Here is an 18075-nt window from a genome sequence, read left to right on the forward strand (position 1 = left end):
GCAGCCCCTGCTAGCCCAGCCCTGGGCCCCACCCAGCTCTGCCAGTGCCCCTCAATCCCGACCCACAGCCCCCTGCTATCCCAGCCCTCGCCCCACCCAGCTCTGCCAGTGCCCCTCAATCCCGACCCACAGCCCCTTGCTATCCCAGCCCTGGGCCCCCCACAGCTCTGCCAATGCCCCTCAGTCCCGACCCACAGCCCTCTGCTATCCCAGCCCTTGCCCCCCCAGCTCTGCCAGTGCCCCTCAATCCCGACCCACAGCCCCCTGCTATCCCAGCCCTCGCCCCACCCAGCTCTGCCGGTGCCCCTCAATCCCGACCCACAGCCCCTTGCTATCCCAGCCCTGGGCCCCCCCCAGCTCTGCCAGTGCCCCTCAATCCCGACCCACAGCCTCCTGCTATCCCAGCCCTCGCCCCACACAGCTCTGCCAGTGCCCCTCAATCCCGACCCACAGCCCCCTGCTATCCCAGCCCTCACCCCACCCAGCTCTGCCAGTGCCCCTCAATCCCGACCCACAGCCCCTTGCTATCCCAGCCCTGGGCCCCTCCCAGCTCTGCCAGTGCCCCTCAATCCCGACCCACAGCCCCTTGCTATCCCAGCCCTGGGCCCCCCACAGCTCTGCCAGTGCCCCTCAATCCCGACCCACAGCCCCAGCTGGCCCAGTCCTGGCCCCCCCCCAGCTCTCCCAGTGCCCCTCAATCCCAACCCACAGCCCCCTGCTATCCCAGCCCTCGCCCCCCAGCTCTGCCAGTGCCCCTCAATCCCGACCCACAGCCCCCTGCTATCCCAGCCCTCGCCCCCCCCAGCTCTGCCAGTGCCCTTCAATAACGACCCACAGCCCCTTGCTATCCCAGCCCTGGGCTCCCCCACAGCTCTGCCAGTGGCCCTCAATCCCTGCCCGCAGCCCCCTGCTAGCCCAGCCCTGCCCCCCCCCACAGCTCTGCCAGTGCCCCAGAATCCTGACCCACAGCCCCCTGCTATTCCAGACTTCTTGCAATGCCAGTTATGCCAAACCGAACGGTGAGTCTGTGATAGGGAGAAATGTCCCACCAGGACGAGAATGAAACCTACCAAGCTCCTCGATGGGTGACTAGCCGCCATACAGATGGACAGGCCTCCAGCCCCAGTGGCTATCCCAGCTCACCCTTCAGTCCCCGGCCGTCTGGCAGGGGCACACCCCTCTGCCCCTTACACAGAGCGCACCAGCCAGCCAGTGCCGACTGCCCATGTGAGCAGGCAGATCCAGGAGCCTGGGCAGGGCTCAGAATGCCCAAGGGAAGAAAGCCAGCTCAGGGCGGGCAGCTGAGCACATGGGCTTGGCCAGCCCCCAGGTACAGGGTCCCCTCCCAAGATGCTCCTCATCCTCCCACGCTCTCCAGCCTCCCCCATGCTGCGGAGCCGCTGCTGGCTGACCCTGCTGCCAGCAATGCCAGGCCAGTGCCGGCCCACCAGGTCCTGACCCGGTGCCCAGCTCGCGGAGCAAGCAGCTGGAAGTGCTCAGCGAGCCCGGCCCCCCTTACCACGTCATAGTGCCCGTGCTGCGCCGCCAGGTGCAGGGGGATCTGCCCTTCGTCTGACTGGACGTTCACGGCCGACCCGGCTTTCAGCACCATTTTCATGGGCTCCTTCTTGCCTTGCCAGGCGGCATAGTGCAGGGGCCGCATCCCTGCAGGGGCGGAAGAGGAACGGCCGGCTGAGCAAGAGATGCCCCCCCAGCCAGCAAGCCGGCCACAGCCCGCACGGGCCACCTCCAGCCCTGTCCAGGGAGGAACCAACGAACCAGCTGCCCCAGAGCCGTGTGGCCTCAGGCTAGGGCCAGGAGTGGAAGTGTCCCGCTGGGCAGCTGACCCGGCAGGGAAAGGAGGGGGCGGGGCAAGAGGAGCAGGATGGGGCAGCTGAGGAGACAGGTTCTGGGCAGTATCCCCGCTAGGGCTGGGGGGTGCCTAAGCTACAGGGGGAGCCCGGGAACTGCTCACAGCCAAGGCAGAGTCAGGCTTCCTGGCTTAATGGTGCTGCTCAGGCCTGCCCGTGTGCTGGAGGTGAGGGTGCTCGCACCGGACGAGCCCTGAGCTCCCAACCCAGCCCCAGCGGTGGGTCCCGCCAGCATGCTGGCTGCCCAGCTCTGTGGCTAGGGATCTCTAGGGCACCAGGCTGGCAGCACGGAGAGCCTGGGCCGCTGCTGGGAGCAGCCAGATGGGCACGGCCCAGGCACCGCTGCTGTCACCAGCCCAGTTACGGAGCTCACTGGGGTCACACTGAGCTCCTAGCCCCTGGCAGGGACCCCGGCACTTGCCTTTATTGTCCTTGATGTCCACAGCAGCCTGGGCCTCCAGCAGCAGTGAGATGAGCTCTGTGTTCCCATTGAGAGCAGCGTGGTGCAGCGCCGAGAACCTGGGGAGACAAGGCACAGGGTTAGGCCATGACCCTCCCGCCGGGGGTCCCAGCCAGGGCAGGAGGGTCCCAGCACCTCGGGCGCAGATTAGTGTATTAGCACCAAGCGGATGTTTCTGAGGGTCTGGGGACCCCACCGCCCTCGCAGTCAGCCCCTTCCCCACAGAGCGCAGGCAGCGCGCAGGAGAACACCGCAGAGGGTGCAGCACGAACCAAGTCGCAGCCCAGGCCTACGACGAGGGCTGGGAGATGTGGGATTCGCTCTTTGGTGCAGAACTCGATTGAGATTTCCCCCTGGGTTATAGCAGCAGGGTCCCTGCCTGCCTTGCTCAGCCCCTCCCAGCCAGGCTCAGCAGGAGACAGCAGGACAGGCGCTGACCTACTTGCTTCGGTAAACAACCCAGAATCCTCCGTGCCACAACAATGTTCTCCGGCTGCCTGCGTCCCACAGCGCACAGCTCCTTACCTGGGAGGAGGGTCTGGGCAGCCAGCTGCCCGGGGGTGCTGCTCGCTGGAGGGGGATTCGGGGGAAACAGTTAGCTAGAGCGCGAGGGCTCAATCTGAGCTGCTGGCTGGAGCAGGGACCGTGCGGGGAGCTCCCCGGGGGCTCTGGCTCAGCCCCCGTGCTGCCTCTAACAGCCTGAGCGTGCTCATGGGACGTGCCTGGCAGGTCCAGGGCAGGCCTAGAGAACCCAGATCGCACAGGCTTAGCTGCGCTCGCTATCTCCGGGAAGCGCCTTCATTCCACGCGGGAGACTGTGTCTATGGCCATCGTGTTTGTGGCTCTCTCTGTGCAGCCTGCAGGGCTGGTCGGGGTGACAGACTTTGCATACCATGCTGAGCCCTCCCAGCGCTGCAGCAAGCAAACAGCCCTGCCTGGCCACGCAGGGGATCTGTGGGGCGAGCCAAGCCAGCACCCCGCACAGTGCACTGCTCCCTCGCCCCACGCTGCATGATGCCAGGTCAGAGGTAACCAGCACAGCGAAAGTCCTGGTGACGGCTGCGTTTTGCGGTGTTCCCAGGAACGCAGGGGACACCAGGGTGCTGTCAGCAAGCCCCAGCTGTGGGCCAATGGGCCAGGCATGCCATGTGGGGAAATACTGCCTGTCACGGAGTGTTGGGGAGTCAGGGCCCTGTACCCCCGGCTTCCTGCAATTCACCAGGACTCTCAGACAGCCAGTAAAGCAGCAGGTTTATATAGCCGACAGCAACACAGTCCCAGACAGGTCTTGCAGGCACAGACAACAGGATCCTCCCCAGTTAGGTCCATCCTGGGGTCCCAGGAGCATCACAGCCCCCTTGGGGGGTCAGAGCCCTGTCTATCCTCCCCTCCATTCCTCAGTCAGCTCCTGAAATCTTCTCCCTCTCCAGCCTTTGTTCAGCTTCCCAGGCAGAAGTGTCACCTGGCCTCTCCCCCTTCCTGGGTTCTCACGTTACCTGCTTAGGTATTTTCTCTCCAGCCAGTCTCCCATCCCCCAGTGCAGATCTTCCTCCCAGGCCAACACTCCCCACTCAGCATTCACAGACCACAGTAAGAACAGTCCCAGTTCGTCACACTGTCTGCCCCACTGGCCAGGGCTATCGCAGGTCGGCTGCCTGGCACTGCACCCTGCATCCCCATTGCAATGGTGCTCGCATTGTCCATCACCACCCAGAGGTCAATAACCCCTCTGGCTCTCTCTCTCCCCTTGCCACTGTCTGTGGCACACAATTTTAACAGTCAGGTTAGCCACCAGAACACTTTGAGGGGTGGGGGGACGTCGGTCTCTCTACGGGATCTACTCGCACAGAAGTTCTGAGCTCAAAGCAGGCCTCACAGGGGATACGGGTCCCTTCTGGCCTTCCCATCACTGAATCTATTCTCCCTGCTGTCCCTCTGCAGAAAGGAGACGGTCATGGAGCAGGGAGCGGGGGCACCACAGAACTGGGCTGTAACCAGCAACACGGGCGCCCCTACGGCTGGAATAGTGGGTCCCAGCAGTGACCATGCTCAGCTGCATGATTCCAGATACATCCCCCAGAGATGGCAGCCGCTCCCACCCTGCTCCCTTGGAAACCTCCACCATGGAGCCTTCCTTCTCCTGCAGCCCAGCCCCACCGCAGCAGGAAGCTACTGGGCTCATGCCGTGCAGGGGAAAGCCTGGGCGCCCCGGCAGGTGAGAAGGACCCACGTTCCCCTTCTCACCTGGAGGTGTCTCCCCCTCCCCTACCCCGGAGCATCCCACCTAATCCAGCCTGGCTGGTTCTTTATTTCATTTTTAATGAAAATGCCTGTAACTTCTGCAGGGAGCGCGGGCGCTAATCCTGCCAGCTTGGGAGCGTCGCAGAGCAGGGTGGCTTCGAGCGAGGGCCCCCCCCCAGCAGGAAGAAGCAGGGCGGTGCTCCCCCATAGCGTTGGCAGACAGGAATTCATCTACGAGTGTGAAAAACCTGCCGCCTGCCTCCAGTGCCTGTCGTCGCGGCATGCCGGGCACTGCAGCCGGGCAGTACTGTCGCCTCCATTTCACAACTGGCAACACCCATGGACGGGGGGAGGGGGGGTGACCTGCCTAGGGTCACACAGCCAGTCTGCAGGAGAGCTGGGAAAGAACCCAGGAGTCCCGACCCCCAGCCCCGGCTCTAACCACTAGACAACGGTGCATTTGACAAGAACCCTGCTCCTCTCTGCCATGCATTACAGCAAAGGGAGGATCTCAAACCTCCCGTCCATACCGTAAGCCAGCCCCTGCCCTAGCCCGCAGACCGACACATGCGCCGGCCCATTAGCAGGGAGCACGGCAGGCTGTCAGACACAGTGGTGACAATGATGGTGCGACGCAAGAGCTGGACATGACATTTCCCATTCACCTCCCGCTGCCAGCCCAGCTCGGGGAGAGCCCTGGGGACGGAGCTCCCTTGGGTGCCTGTCTCTGCGCATCCCTACAGCAGCAGCCTGCGGGAGTGCCGCCCTCCCCTCCGACACACAGAGAACTGCCCCAGGGGGCCTGGCCAAAGCTCCCTGCCTGTTCACTGCAGCACAGGACGGCCCTCGGATCTGCCTCCAACTCCAGCCAAGCCCAGGGTCTGGCTGTCCCATGGCACCAATGAGGGGCCCTGTCACGGAGTCCCCGGGCGATGCTCTGGAACAGCTCCCCACAAAGCCTGTCAGGACTTTGGGGAGCCTCCTCTCTCTTGGAGCAGACTTGTTCAGGGCAAGACGCTCACACGGCTTCACCTCTTGGGTGTCTCCTTGGAGCATTCAGCATCCTCTGCCCCTCCGTGCGCTTCCCACAGCGAGCCCACCCAGGCGAGGTCCTGGGGAAGCCACAGGGCCCTGCACCCTCACTTTGCAGTCAGAAGTGACTCTCAGCCAGCCAGTAACACAGAGGTTTATTCGATGACAGGAACAGGGTCTAAAACAGAGCTTGTAGATACAGCGAACCGGACCCCTCAGCCGGGTCCATTCTGGGGGGCAGTGAGCCAGACCCCCACGTCTGCACTTCACTCCTCGTCCCCAGCCAGCTCCAGACTAACAACCCCTCCCAGCCCCTCCTCTCTGCTCAGCCCCTTTCCCGGGCCAGGAGACCACCTGATCCCTTTGTCTCCAACACCTTCAGCTGGCACCTTTGCAGGGGAGGGGCCCAGGCCATCAGTTGCTAGGAGACAGAGTGCCAGGCATTTAGGTGCACTGGCCCTTTGCTCTGCCAGATACTTAAGAACTGCCATGGGGACACTGAGGCACCAACACAGTATTCAGAGAAAACATTAAGAACATTCCTAGTTCATCACAGGCCCCTTCTGTCTGAATCCCTCAGGGGAGCCACCCAGCACCTGAGCCCCTGGCTCCCCCGACCGGACAGGCAGCAAAGCACGGTGGTGGGCACAGAGCGGGGCAGTCAGCCGGCATCTGTGACCACGCGAACACTGGGGGGCGCTCTGGCTCCTCTGGGGGCTGGAACATACAGGCTCAGGGGTTCAGTCCCCTGCTACTGGCGACCCACCGAGGGGCCTGTAGCACTAACAATGCAGAGGCCACGAGAGACCAGGATGGCAACACCTGGCAGGGTCATTTACATGGGAGGCAGGTGCTGTGCCACCACAGCAGACTGCCCTAGGGAGGGGATTGTGCCCGGGGCATGCAGGGGAGCTGCCCATGAGGCCAGTCACTAGGAAGAGACGAAAGGAATCAACCCAGGAACCAAAGCAACTCAGTGGGAACCCCTGCCTGGAACCCACCCAACTGCCCGAGTGAGTGGTCCAGCGGTGCCTGCCCACGCCCCCCAGCACTGCAGCTGGGCCCAGGTCTGCCTCGGTGCCCTCCCCACCCTGCTGCCCCCCAGCAGCCATTTGCTCATCCCACGCGGCTCAGGCAGGCTGCAGCGCCTCCCATGCAGAGCCGGGTCATTCATCTGCACCGCTGGATGCTGCAGCCAGCCTGCTCCTTCCCCAGCCAGGCCAGGCTGCCTCAGCATCTCTCCTGCCTCTCGGCTGTCAGCTTCTGATCCAGAGCACAGCAGGATGGGAAAGCCCTGCAAGGTCATGCAGCCCCCAGGGAGCCAGCCCAGGGCCGTTGCTGCCAGCAGAGCCCACAGCCAAAGGCAGGGGAAGGGGGCAGCTATTCATTTTCTTTTCAGCTCCGGCTTCTCAGCATCTCTGTTGGCCCTGTCTGCCCCAGGCAAACCCGTGTGCGCGGCTCTCAGAGGGTTAGGAGTTACCTGGCAGAGGCAGAACAGATGGCTTCTGTTCAGCTCCAAGGGATGAGAGAAAAACCCAATGTACCAACTTCTGGGCTGCTGTCAGGGCACGCCTGCCTCTCTGAGCCGCTCGCTGGCCATTGTTCAGGGCTGGGGCTGGCCCACCGGGCTAGGGGAGATGGCCAACAGCCACGGCCATGAGCTCTGTGCCGTCTGCATGAAGCCCACACTCATGCAGAAACCAACATTTGTCCCTAGGGAGCTCACTGCAGGAAGGCTTGGGGCAGATCCCTGGGCGACCCGGCCTGTAGAGAGCTTTGGAGGATGGGGCGAGGGTGTCTCTCTGTGCCGTGGGGCTGTGTGTTCAGCTGGCTGTGTCTGTGCCTCTGAGTTTGTTTCCAGAAAAAAAAATAGCTCTGAAAAGTGGTTTTGGAAACAGCTGCCTGCTCCCCAGGGCTCCAGCTCCCAGGCGCATGCCACCATCCCAGGCCCGAGAGCCACTCGGTGCTATCCCTCCAGGTCCTCTGCCCCTCCAGGGCACTGTGATCTCAGAGAGGTATATGGGGGAGGAAGCAGAGTCCAGGCTGCTACTGATGCCGCAGAGAGGCAGAGAGCAGGAGACGGGAAGATTCTGCTGTGAAGGAGAGAACAGGGGCAACAGGCAGCCCTGAGCACTGGCCTTCGAGCCTCTGGATTTACGTGCCTCTCCCCAGCAGCACTGCCTAGGACCGTGTGTGCGCACTGCAGCCTGGCACCGTCCATGGGAGCGCCCTGCCCAGCAGCGCTGCCCACGCCTGCGTGATGTGGCCGAAAATCCAGCTCAGGAGCTGCCGGGACTCAAACAGAGCCAGTCCAGAAGCTGCTAATTGAAAGGAATCAGTGTCCTGTGGAGGTGCCTCTCTGTCCTCACAGCCACTCAGCCACTGCTCTGAGCGGGAACAGCAGGGCCCATGTTTGTACTACAGCGTAACGAGATCGAGCCAGGAGCGCGAGGGAGAGTGTCTCCTCCACACGGCCACAGGTCCAGAGCGCCCGCAAGCCAGCCTGGCGCAGTCAGCCGGGGGCACAGCCTGGCCCTTCCCCTGGCCTGAGCTCCAGGCTCTGCACTCCCCCTTTCCTCTAACATCTGGGGCGGAGCATCCCCCCGCTAGCTGGGTCCCAGAAGGCTGCGGGTGGAACACAGACCCCTGCCTACAAAATAACCCCCGTCCCTTTCTGATGGAGTTACTGTTGACTGTGCAGCTGGCCTCGGGCCGACTGCGAGGCCAGGTGGGTTTGGGCTGTTATTTACAGGAAACCTTTAATCTTGAAAACTGTCTCGGAGCATCGGCGCCAACTCCGTGGGTGCTCCGGCGCTGGAGCACCCATGGGGAAAAATTAGTGGGTGCTCTTCACCCACCAGAAGCCAAGCTCCCCCTACCCCACCTCACCTCCTCCCCTGGGTGCACCAGGTCCCTGCTCCTCTGCCTACCTCCCAGCACTTGCCCCCGGCAAACAGCTGTAGCAAGCTCCGGGAGAGAGGGGAGAAGAGCAGGAACATGGCACGCTCAGGAGAGGAGGTGGGGCCGGGGCAAGGACTTTGGGGAAGGGATTAGAATGGGGGGCAGGGGTGGAGTCAGGGCGGGGACTTTGGGGAAGGGGTTAGAATGGGGGGCAGGGGTGGAGTCAGGGCAGGGACTTTGAGGAAGGGGTTAGAATGGGGGGCAGGGGTGGAGTCAGGGCAGGGACTTTGGGGAAGGGATTAGAATGGGGGGGTGGAGTCAGGGCAGGGACTTTGGGGAAGGGGTTAGAATGGGGGGGTGGAGTCAGGGCGGGGACTTTGAGGAAGGGGTTAGAATGGGGGGCAGGGGTGGAGTCAGGGCAGGGACTTTGGGGAAGGGATTAGAATGGGGGGTGGAGTCAGGGTGGGGACTTTGAGGAAGGGGTTAGAATGGGGGTGGAAGGGTGGAGTCGGTGTGGGGACTTTGGGGAAGGGATTAGAATGGGGGGGTGGAGTCAGGGCGGGGACTTTGAGGAAGGGGTAAGAATGGGGGGGTGGAGTCAGGGTGGGGACTTTGAGGAAGGGGTTAGAATGGGGGTGGAAGGGTGGAGTCGGGGTGGGGACTTTGGGGAAGGGGTTAGAATGGGGGTGGAAGAGTGGAGTCGGTGTGGGGACTTTGGGGAAGGGATTAGAATGGGGGGGTGGAGTCAGGGCGGGGACTTTGAGGAAGGGGTAAGAATGGGGGGGTGGAGTCAGGGCGGGGACTTTGAGGAAGGGGTAAGAATGGGAGGGTGGAGTCAGGGCGGGGACTTTGAGGAAGGGGTAAGAATGGGAGTGGAGGGGTGGAGTCGGGGTGAGGACTTTGGTGAAGGGGTTAGAATGAGAGCTGGGGGGTGGAGTCGGGGCAGGGACTTTGGGGAAGGGGTTAGAATGGGGGGGTGGAGTCGGGGTGGGGACTTTGGGGAAGGGGTTAGAATGGGGGGGTGGAGTCAGGGCGGGGACTTTGAGGAAGGGGTAAGAATGGGAGTGGAGGGGTGGAGTCGGGGTGAGGACTTTGGTGAAGGGGTTAGAATGAGAGCTGGGGGGGTGGAGTCGGGGCAGGGACTTTGGGGAAGGGGTTAGAATGGGGGTGGGGGTGGAGTCAGGGCGGGGACTTTGGAGAAGGGCTTAGAATGGGGGGGGACTGGGGTGGACTTGGAGTGCGGCAAGGGGCAGAGGGGGGTCAAGCACCCACTGGCGTGAGCAGAAGTTGGCGCCTAGGCCTCGGAGGAAGCCAGGCCTAGAGAGGAGCGTGGCGGGGTGGAGACAGAACCCCTGGGCTCTAGTCTGATTTTAGACTAAGCTTTTGGGCATAGAGGCCATGTCTTCCCAGTGTGGGTAGCACCTAGCCCAGGCGGGGTTCCCACAGGGGGGGAGCCCCAGTTTGTGGAACTGCAGCTTGCTCTAGCCCAGGGCTTTGGAGCCGGCCAGGGGCAGGTTTCAAGAGCAGTTTAGGCAGTGCTGGCTTCTAAGGGACAGAATGTCATTTATAGCCAGTGACTTCTCTGCATCCTGTGCCCATTTTCCAGACCACGCAGGCCTGGTCTGAGGGAAACACGGCAGAGCATTAAATCCAGCCCACGGGGCGGGAGCCAAGCCTGGCTTTTCGTTCCACCAGTGTCTGCAAAACTGATTTGGCACAAATCACAAGGCCATGCCACTGAGGCCTGTTAGATACAAGGCTCCACACCCTGCATTCCCCATGGCAGGCAGCGCTCCCCTCTGCCGTCCACCGAAAACTCAGGGGACACGGTGCCAGCTAGGGGAGACTGTCTGGGGCTAACATGGAAACTGGAGGTTTTGGAAACTAGCTTTTCCCCCCAGCTGCTCGAATGCAACAATTAGCAACCCCGTGTCCCAGAGCAAGGCAAGTAAGCAAAGCCGCTGGGCAGAGAGATCCTAACAGAGAATGCTGGGGGAGCTCAGGGCGTGGGGGAGTGAACGCTGCAGAACCAAATAGTCTGTTCCCTCTCCCGAACTCTGAGACGTCTCAGAGCTGGGCTTGGCAACAAAGAAGAGGCCCTTGTAAACCGGGGGGAAAATGCAGGTGCCAACAGACCATAGAGAACAATTCACTTACAGAGCAGCCCAATTTCATCATGGAGTTTGGAGGGCTCTCAGACACCTGAGATACTCTTCTACTAGCTCCATCCAAGCAGCAAGCACCCCCCATTCACACACTCAGCTGGTCACCGGGACATGCAGGTGGCACCTACTTACCCATCAGTGTCTTGGAAGTTGACATTGACTTTCTTTGCGGACCCGAGGAGCTCTGGGGGAGAGAGAAAGCAAGTGTTAAACAAGTGACAAACAGGGACATTCACGGAGTGTGGGGGAGTGAGGGCCCTGCACCCCTCTTCCTGGGATTTACCGTAACTTTCAGCCAGCCAGTAAAACAGACGGTTTAATGGACAGTAGGAATGCAGGCTACAACAGAGCTTGTAGGTACAACCAGGACACCTCAGTCAAGTCCTTCTGTGGGGCAGGGAGCTTAGACCTCAGCCTTGGGGTTCCCTGCGTTCCACCACCCAGCACACAACTGGAACTAAAAACTCCTCCAGCAGCTCTCTCCCCTCCCCCCAGCTCCTCCTCTCCTTTGTCCAGTCTCCCGGGCAGAAGGTGTCACTTCTCCCAACCCCCCTCCTGACTCAGGTTACAGCTCAGGGAGCTTCCTTCAAGGTGTGGAAGAAGAAAAAGAATTGACAAGGATTTGTAGGGGATCTTAATGCATGTCAGTCTGTTAGCAAGAGTTAGGCTAATTGTAACCCTAATGACGTGAGATTTGTAGAAGCGAGAATTGTGTAAGGCGAGTAGGAAAGAACTGTGTAAAAAGTTATCACGACCTTGCACTGATAATTAAATACGTAGACTGGTGCCCAACATGTGGCAAATAAGATAGCAGGATAGCCTATATATAAACAAAATGCAGCTGTTGCTCATTATTGTCTGTATTATTGCTTGTTATTGTCTGTAACAAAGGTATAAATGCTTGCTGTAATTGTTTACCTGTTGAGAGACCTGTCCGGGACCGGGGTGACCCAGTGTCCTAGGGCACTCCCTCCCTCTATTGCAATTGCTGGAGTTAGAATAAAGTATTTGATTTTGCAGCACCCAAACAAAAAGCGAGAACTGAGTTTTTCTCTGACAAAGGGAAATCCCCACATCCCCAGGTCAAATCCGCCCCGCTTCCTGTTGCGTCACACCCAAGCTCTGACAAATGCCACTTTGTCCCTTGCTTTGCAAACGCCATTTTACACTAATTTAGGGGCCCCTGCAGAACCACGGAATGGGGACAGCCCTGAAAGCAGCAGGGGAGACTCAATCCTGCCTTGGAGGGACCCCACCCTGGGATGGGACAGGAGCTCATTCACTTCATGGTCCATGCAGAGAATCCCAGCAAAGGGCCTAGCCATGGCCAGCTGTGGGGGGGATTTCAGGACATGGGCACTTTGCCACCAGGAACTGGGCCGAGATGCCCAGTTCATCTGCTGTGTGCCATCAGCCTGGGCAGGATTCGAATCAGCACCTCACCAGAAAGAAGCACCATAGCTCAGGCCTCTAGGCCAGCCAGACTTCTGTGGGCTCTGGCTCAGGCCCTGCACTTCCTACAGTGTCCATTTTCTTCACGTCAGGGCACAGGGAATTGGGGACAGTACGGGACGTTACAGACATTATAGCCCAGAGGGCTGGCTGGGCATCTCCCCCTGCTCTGACAGTCTCAGGGTTCCCAGGCAGATGAGGGCTGGCAGGATTTCATGCTGGGCCACCGCATGGAAGCGGGGATCCCGTCAGAATCCTTCCTTTCCCACCACAGCCGGGTCTCCTCAAGCCCAGGAAAGAGCAGAGGGACACCAAGGCCTTGGCAAATCACAGGCCCCCCTGAATAATCCCATCGCATGGCTTGGGGTTACTCACACCTGGAAATGCTTTGCAGAGTCAGGGTTTGGAAACGCAGGTTAAACCCACACAAAATAAGAGGCACAGAAATCTGCAATGAGTGCCACTGGCTGGGGTGGCCACGCTGCCCAGCAGTGCTGGGACAAGGAGTGAGGCATGCTGATGGTTCTCCACCAGACGTGGCAATGGTGATAGCAGCACAGACAGGGCAGGTGTTTTAACCAGGGTCAGGTGACATGATGGTGAAGACCCCGGCGCCCTGCCCACACTGCAGCATGCTGCCCCATGCCCCAGTGGAGAATCCCAGCTCTAACGTATCAGCCTCGTGAGCTCAGGGACGGGGCCCCCAGGGAGGACAAGGCTGCTCTGCACACAGAAGATAGGGGCCTCGGTTCTCCTCCTGCCCAGGCTGCTGCTAAGTGCGAGTGAGGGGAGCAGCTGCCCTGCTTTGAAAGCATCTCCAGCGAACCTTTTTGCTCCTTCTCCGATCAGGTCTGTTTGAAGCAGGGAGGGGGTGAACAGGCCGGGCCGAGAGCAGTGGTAATTATAGCAGTCTGCACCTGGAAGGTGTTGCCGGTCCACCTATCCTGCCAGGCGGCACCGTACCTGCAGAGCACTGCTAACCAGGCACAGCTATACCAGCAAAGCTGGGCTTTCGCTGGCATTGTGTATTTCAGCCCCCTCATCCCTCCCTGCCATGGGCAAATAAGTTGCACTGGTAATAGCACAGCTCCGCCAGGATAACTGCGTCTGCACTAGGGGCTTCTGCCGGCACCGCTTTCGCTCAGGGTCTCACCTCTGCACATGCCTGGCCGGGATAAGTGTATCACAGCCCCTTACATCTCTGGAGAGGAGAACAAAGGACCTTCCCCAGGTATTTCTAACTTCATCCTCCCCTGAAATGCAACTACCTCTGGGCGAGACACAGCATTGCCAGCTCTTGAGATTATCTCGTGATTCACGGTGTTCCTTTCTTACAGCCCCAGCTCCTGGAGTCATGTTATTTTGACAGACTTTCAGCTTTAATTATTAACAACAAAAGTTACGTTTCTGGCACGGTCACCAAGGAAGCCGGAAAACATGATCCCTAAAGGCTCAATGCCCAGAAAAAAGAGAACCCCAAACTTGGTATTTTTTAAAATCACATGGTTTGGGGGCCAATCTCATGACTCTTTGGGGCCTGAATCACTTTTTTTTTAAATGCTTGGGGTGGGGCGAATTGAAGAATGCTCAGAAAACCATGTGGGACAGGGACTGTGATGGGGAATTCTGTCCCAGACAGCATGCCCGGAGAGAGTCCCACGAGGCAGCGTGCAGAGACCCGGGGCTCAGTACCCCTGGTGCAGAAAATGGGCCATGGGAACAGGTGCTTAATGCCCACGATTGACCCGTTCTCTGGAAGGCTGCTGCCCCTCACCCACACTGGGGTGCTGGGTGCTGTAGCTTGCGAAGAAGAGCGCCCCCTACTGAGTTATCACCACCATGCCCCCCCAGTGCCCTGGCCTCTGCTCAGAGCTCTCCCGCTGAGCCGCCCCAAGCCCGCCGAGCGAGCGGGAGGGCGGAGAGCCCAACGGAAGGATCACTCTTAACAAGCTGCAGAGTCAGAGCCTCCTCTGGCCAAAGAGCCTCGATAAATCAAGGCGAGATGCTCGAGAAAGGGAAAGGAGGGGAGAGAACTGCAAGTCTATCACCTTATACAGCTGTTCCTGCCTTGGCCTGGCCAGCTGGCAGGATCCCGCCAAGCCCAGTTCAGCCTCATCCCTTACCCTTGGGGTCAGTGACACGGGGCAGCCAGATCTCATCCCCGCTGAACACTCACTCCTGCACCATGGCTTGTGCTCTGGCAGTGAGTGCTGCGCTGTTTCCAGCAGGAGAGGCAGGGAAGGCCGCTGTGCTCTGGCAGTCTTGCCCCTGCTTCTCCCAGGATGCCCCTCGTGCCCTAGGTCGTTCTGCGCAGAACTTTCCCACAGGCATCTTCTCCAGCCTCTCCTTGCTCTGTCAGGGTGCAAGGGCCTCCCCCACCTCCCTGGGGTCTCCCTCTGTGCCGAGCAGCTCTCCGGGCTCAGGACGCCGGGGCAAGTCGGTGGAGCCCACATCTGTGGCATGTCCCTTTGGAGAAAGAAGGGGCAGCTCAGTGTGACACCTGGCAGGCAGCCACAGATTATACGGGGAGGGCAGGGGAGCTCCGAGAGGACCCAGGAATTCGGTTCCTTCCCTCAGTGCAGGCCTGGCCTCCTTCAGCAGGTCCCCAAAGCCCAGCGGCTGGGCTGCTCCGTGCTCTGCCGTCACTCGTGGCCCCAGTGGGATTGCAGCAGCGGGTTAACGCATCTGGGCAAAGGAAGCAGGGGAGGGGGAGATTACGCTCTGCTTGCTGGAGTTGGGCCCAAGTGCCAGGAAAGCAGCACAGGTCATCTCAGGACAAAGAGAACAGAGCTTTCCAGCTACCTGACTTCATCCCTCTGTCTGCACCTAAGACGCTCTATGCTGAATCCCTGCCCCCGCCAGGCCACTGGCCCCTAGCAGCCAGGAGACCTGGGCAGCCACTGAGGCAGCCTCCAGAGCCCAGGGCTTGGCAAGCAACCCTGCAGTGCACAGACATGAAACCGGGCGTCATCTTCCTTCCACCCGCCCCACTAGCATGCTGTCCTGGCTGCACCGCCAGTGGGCCCATGCACATCCTCCCTGCCCCAGATCCCTGCCCCGATCTCGGCAAGGGTCCTTCCTCTGTGGCCGGTAGCTACCCAATACTTCAGAGAGGTGAGACATTCTCTCTCCCCAACTGTGCGAGGAGCAGGGTGTTCTTCTCAATGCCTGCAGGAGACCTAGCTCAGATCCATGAGACATGCAGCCCATATAGCAGAGACAATGCCGCACACAGCTCCCTATTAGGGCTCTGCTTGGGGCAAGTGCTCTGCGGCCACCAGTGCCGATGCCCTGTTTGTTCACCTTTCCCATTCACCATGTGTGACACCGGAGTAGATGGCCCAGCAGTGCCCTCTGACACGGGAGGAGGCCGGATCCTGGAGCAGGCCAACCTATGGCATTGGCATGGTCCGATCATGGAGGTGGGATGCTGGACTCCAGTCCGTCTAGGCCAGAAGCCCTACTGAAGTCTGTGACTCAGCTCAGCAGGAAGCGTGATGCTGCCCTAGCCAGGGAAACGATCTGGCAATCCTCACCTGCCTCCATTGGACACACGTTTTGCCATTACCTGACCTTTCCCAGCCCGTGATCTGAATCTGCATCTCTCAGCTGCAGAGCATCACATCAGCTAACCCCTCTCATTTCCTATGCCCAGAGGCCCGGCCCAACTTCACCCGAGTGCTGTCAACAAATACAGGGTCCTGGCTGACATGCACATTCATCTCCCCAGTATCAGAGCCCGGAGCACAGATTAAATCCCCCAGAGATCCACATACATCCGAGAAAGCGTTTCCTTTAACAGAGCCACTGCCACCCCTTGGTCTGCGGCTCAGGCAGAAAAGCAGCAAATGCTCCTCCTGATGCTGAGAAATACTCCAAGCAGCAGAACGACTGCAGAGTCCCAAAATCCTGCTCCTCCTGGTCTCCTCAGCCAGTGCTGGCCTCCCCTATGCACTGTCCCCAGTTCCAGTTCAGTAACAGAGGTATTGCTTCAGCCGTTCCCACTGGGGGATGCTGCCTAGGCAGCAGCTCCTCAGGACGGAAGGCTACGTCCAGCCACGCTGGGGCAGTGCTGGTAAGACCTGATCCAGTGCTGGCGGACGTATGGTCTGCAGCAGCCTATAGTGGGCCAGGTAAAACGTCAGGCCATCCATCTCATGGTCTGAAACATCACAAAAGTGCGACACACAAACACAAGGCACCATCTTTCCAAGGAGAGACGGAGCCACCTGCAGCCTGGCTCCAGGGCTCTCGCCTGCAAAGGACTTCGGAGAGATGCTAGAGAAGGGGTTTATAGCTCCAGAACAAGGGTAAGAAGCAGTGACGAATCGGGGTGGGGACATGTAGCTGGTCATCACTGTTATACCCTTGGGGGGGGAGGAAATGCCCCTTCACACATCCAGCCTTCTCCACAGAGAGATTCCCGGCAGCTTGGAACCCCAGAGCAGAACAGTCCCCAGCAGGGAGTGACAGCAAACCAGGCTGCGTGCTCAGAGGGTTAAAGGGGCCTGTCCCGGCCAGGCACTCATCCCAGAAGGGCTAAACGGATTCAGTGAGGAGACCACCTGCTCAGCTGGAGCGATGACACTGCCACTGCCCAACCACCTGCGGCCCCCAGCCACTCCCACTCCGGCACACTCCAGAGCCCTGTGCAATCAACACCCACCACTGCAGCTTCCACCGTGCTCCTCCTGCCACTGGGGGCCTCACGTCTGAGCCGGCCTCACCCCCACTAGGGCAGGACAGTTCCCTATGGCAGATTCTCCCCAGCACTCTCTCCAGCCCAGCATCACTCGGTTCCAGCGACGAACCCTCCCCGGCGTACACAGCCGACAGCTGGGCCCTGCCCGACCCGAGAGCGTGGGTCTTGCCCAACGCATCTGTGCCCGAGCCAAGGCCAAGTCCCCTGCTCTCCCCAGGGCACAGCGGCTGCCTGGGGCAGCTCCTTCCCGCTTCTCCAGAGTTGCAGCCTTTGACGGCGCTTGGCGATTGCTTCCCCTTCGGCAGCACCCAGCCCCTGCCCCTGCCGGCTGAGAAGACACACGGCCCCTTCTGCAGGTAGTGGTGCGCCCCTCCACAGTGCCACTCTTTATTCCAGCTGGAAAAAAGGCAGCCACAGGTCGCAGGTGGGATGTGGAGCTGTTTTTACACCAGGCTGGAAAGTTGGCAGCGCACTGCTGGCTGCGTCCCAAAAGGTGAGCGACTCCCTGCATCCCAGCACCCGAGCACTGAGCAAGCCGACAGGCTAAGGAAGGCTAGAGGGTCACCTGGGGATGCCCTCTCCCCCAGTAGCCACCTAGGCCCTACACACCCATCGTATGCCTAGATGGCTGTGGGAGCTCCCTGCAGCCAGCACCGTCCCACCCAGGAACCAGCAGGGACAAGGAGCAAGAGAGGTTGGGTCTCTCCTGATCCTGAATCCACTAATGTTTTGCCCAGCCCCAGACACTGGAGCACCTCTCAGCTGCTGACTGGCCACAGCCCCCTAGATACCCTGCACCTGCAGGGTGAGGGTGCATCTCCTCCATCCTGGGTGCAGGCAGATAGCCGTCTCTGCTGTTGACGGAGGGTCCCCTAGGGTCCTAGGCCCCAGATCTCAAGGCTCTCCAGCACTGGAGGAGATATCAAACAGGGGCAAGAGGAACCCTTTGAACTGGATGCCTTGGCAGTCAGCCCAGCATCTGCACGAAGTGTCTGTTCTGACTTGGAGAAGTGACTTTAAAAACTAAATTTGGGCTGGAAAAGCACATATAAGAGTGGCTAGAGCCAAGGGAAACGATCACAAAGGCGACTTGATCTTCATTTTCTTTTTGTCTGGTTTTGGCAAATTCTGTATGAAAAGACCAAAATGTGGAGAGTTTCACACCATACGTCACACTCGGTTAGAAGTCACGTGGCCCCTTGGCACTACCTAAGGAGAACGTTTGCAGACGCTGTCCGGCTCAAACAGAGG

General features: G+C 60.1%; 1 protein-coding gene across 4 annotated transcripts in view; it reads right to left on the bottom strand.

Annotated features, from left to right (window-relative positions):
* The window catches only part of CASKIN1 (CASK interacting protein 1), a 189650-nt gene that overhangs the window by 45646 nt on the left and 125929 nt on the right, over positions 1-18075 (bottom strand). For all 4 annotated transcript variants that reach the window (XM_030578352.1, XM_030578351.1, XM_030578353.1 and 1 more), the window contains exons 2-4: positions 10803-10854; positions 2293-2390; positions 1520-1665 (exon numbers count right to left, since the gene is read on the bottom strand). In XM_030578352.1, the coding sequence (XP_030434212.1) occupies positions 1520-1665; positions 2293-2390; positions 10803-10854 (296 nt within the window). The remainder of the gene's footprint in view (positions 1-1519; positions 1666-2292; positions 2391-10802; positions 10855-18075) is intronic.

The sequence above is a fragment of the Gopherus evgoodei genome, chromosome 10, assembly GCF_007399415.2.
Source record: "Gopherus evgoodei ecotype Sinaloan lineage chromosome 10, rGopEvg1_v1.p, whole genome shotgun sequence".
In the NCBI taxonomy this organism is placed as follows: domain Eukaryota; kingdom Metazoa; phylum Chordata; order Testudines; family Testudinidae; genus Gopherus; species Gopherus evgoodei.